Genomic DNA, 3,075 nt, shown 5'->3' on the forward strand with positions numbered 1-3,075 from the left:
TGATAACATGAATAAAATATGATATGAAGTGGACCACCCTTTTAAATATAGGGCTTGTTGCAAAAATAGCTTAGACTGGTCTTGAAAAGTTAGTCACCAATATATTCTTCGGCAAATCTGACTATAACCTTTTACTTTTTAACTAATTACCACTTTGCTAACTGCTAGTTGGTCAAACTAGGTCATAAGATAGAGTCTTAACATGGTGTCTGTGTTTGTGCAACTGGCCCCTGCTGTACTTGGTTAAATAAGTTAATGTGGTCTTTTTCAGCGCTGGAGAGTAGATTGTTGAATCATATCTGTGAGCATGACAATGGAAAGGTCTTCAGCTCGAGTGGCAAAACAATCCATCCTTTTGGACCTGATCCTGTTCCAGACAGAACTGAGCCTCCCACCAGTGATTATTTCATCACAGAGGGCAAAGAGGTCATTCATCAAACTTCTACAATTGACACAATAAATTGCAATCTAGGAAAAAAAAGTAACTATAATAAGTTGATAACAAATTTCTCTTCATCACAGGATACACCTCCAATAGACTTTGAGACTTTGCCCCAGCAACCTGAAGACTATGATGACATTCATATTGACACTAGCTATTTTGATGGCTCTGTCAACGAGATTCCTTGGGTGACAGAGACCCCAGACGGAAATAAGACAAGACAACAGTCGTCCATCTCAGTAGTAGGACCTCAGACACCAATTAACTGGCACCATGTTCAAGAAAGCAGTCCACCTCCAAAAACTCTACAGCCACCTCACCCTGACAACTCGCTGAAACGTAAGCACACTTATATTGTCTGGGTTATGCATTGCTTCCAATGAGTGGCATGGTAGAGTTTAGTACAATACAGATTGGTATTGGTAACTTTGATCAGTCTTGCATTTTCACAGGCAACAATATTCTTACATGATAGGCATAGTCGGTGACAGAAACTTTTGATTGACATTTCCCGTGCAAAGAAATCCACAGGGGCTATTGACATATCTGTTGCAAGCTCAAGTTATTTATTTCAAATGTAGATGTGTGGCAAACACATGCAAATAGAGAGAGGAAATAGCACCACTCATGCTTTCCGCACATTTTAGATGGCCTTGTAAACAACAATAGTGGACATACAGCCAGAGGCGGACTTAACCAATAAGCAAGGTAAGCAGCCACTTAGGCCCCCAGGAAATTAGGGTAGCACAAACGCCTCACAGCAAGAAGGTCGCTGGTTTGAGCCCTGGCTGGGTCAGTTGGCATTTCTATGTGGAGTTTGCATGTTCTCCCCATGTTGGCGTGAGTTTCCACCGGGTTCAAAGAAATGCAGTTTAGGTGAATTGTTTAAGCTAAATTGTCCATAGTGTATGTGTGTTTATGAGTGTGCATGAATGTTTCCCAGTGATGGGTTGCAGGTAGACGGGCATCCGCTGCGTAAAACATATGCTGGATAAGTTGGCAGTTTATTCCGCTGTGGTGACCACTGATTAATAAAAAAACTAAGCAAAAAAAAAAAAGAATGAATGAATTTTGTAAATCTGTAGTTTTTCAAAGGGCTAGAGTTTAGGTAGTAGTTAGGTAATACATGCTTTAGTGAGAGATATTTGAGGATATTTAGTAACTATTTTAGAGTTTACTGCAGGTCAAACTATACAAAGTATGTGTCTAAGATTTCTTTTTGTAGGTCACATGCAAATATAAACACTTATTTTACAAGAAACATGTTTTGTGAGTACTTAGGATGTCTATCGGTGCTCTAGAACTGCCAGTGTGTAACCATCTTCGATGTAACCGAAGGGGCAAAAATGTTTGCACATGTATTTGAAAACGTAACATTCTGTATTGCATTTAGTTATTGTTTAGGTCAATTTGTGAGTTCAGTCATCATACAGTCCAGTCTCATTCTTCTACTCATCAGTGAAATTCAGTGTAAACAGTCTTTCGTCATTCCAATTTTTCAATTCCAATTTGTTTCCAATGTGCAGCCAATCAAATCAACCAAATGCAATGCTAATATCCACCTTTTTGTCTGCCAAACCAGCTTACACACTGCTCAGCTTAAAGTGGTAACATACAAATCGATTGCAAATCTGTTGCAAATCATGTGTAATATGGATGCTAGGAAAGGGTTAGTTCACCCAAAAAATTGTTTACTCAGACCCTCTCACAGTTTGGATTAGATTGCTCTATTTAGATGTAAATCTTATAATAAATCTTTAAAATTTCATTATAAAAGTAATGTGTTCAGCCAAACCCTACATTTATAAAGCAAATACTTAACCTTGAAAGGACTAATCTGTGGTGACTTTTTGGGCATTCACATTCAATTCAGGCTGAAACCTGGGGGCTGTTCCATAAACAAAGCTGAGAGAGAAAATGAAAGTTGTTTTTAAGTGGCAGATTGTGTATCATAAATCCCATTTACTCACATTTACATAAGTCAAACTCAGCTACTCTTGCAACTTATGCTAGGAAACTAGCCTGGTCCGGGGCAGGTAGCTCTCAGGCTAAGTCTTAAGTTCATGCTTAAAGTAATGTTAACATTCGCCTGCTGTAAATTGATGCAATTTTACTACATCTAACCTCTTAATAATGATTAAAACTTTATAGCCACTTAATAGTAAATATATATACACCAAATATCCTTTAGAATAGAACAATATTACATTTAAATTCAAACAAGTTATTCCAAAAGAAACAAATACAAACTACAACATTTCAACTGAATTTGTATATATATTTTTAATGTTTATGTTGATTTTTTTTTCTGTTTATTACGATTTTACTTAATATTTTCCCTCAATATATTCATTTGGGTGTACAAATTTTTTGACTGTGATCTTCAGTTTATTTTTTGTTAGATTAGTTCCAAATGTTGCTTTGGTTCTGAATAATCTGATGTATATGCACAAACATATCATTGTAAAGCATCCTGAAGAGAATATTAATTTAAAAGAGAGATCTGTGAGGGGTGTACTTGGCTATATATGTAGTATTCAAAATTTAATAAAGAAAATAATATTAGGAAATAAAATATAAAGAAGTACTGATATGATTTGAAGTAGTTCAAATGTATTGTTGTTGTTTTTCAG

The 3,075-nt window shown here is 36.2% G+C and overlaps 1 protein-coding gene across 4 annotated transcripts in view; it reads left to right on the forward strand.

The window, feature by feature from the left end:
- col28a1a (collagen, type XXVIII, alpha 1a) overlaps positions 1 to 3,075 on the forward strand; it is a 45,409-nt gene that overhangs the window by 40,607 nt on the left and 1,727 nt on the right. For 3 of the 4 annotated variants that reach the window (XM_073930828.1, NM_001348047.1, XM_073930827.1), the window contains 2 exons: positions 272 to 426; positions 523 to 781. In XM_073930828.1, coding sequence (XP_073786929.1) covers positions 272 to 426; positions 523 to 781 — 414 coding nt within the window. Of the gene's footprint in view, positions 1 to 271; positions 427 to 522; positions 782 to 1,089; positions 1,212 to 3,075 lie in introns of those variants that run through there. The other variant, XM_068215131.2, reaches the window with a different exon arrangement.

This window comes from Danio rerio, chromosome 19, assembly GCF_049306965.1.
Source record: "Danio rerio strain Tuebingen ecotype United States chromosome 19, GRCz12tu, whole genome shotgun sequence".
NCBI lineage: Eukaryota > Metazoa > Chordata > Actinopteri > Cypriniformes > Danionidae > Danio > Danio rerio.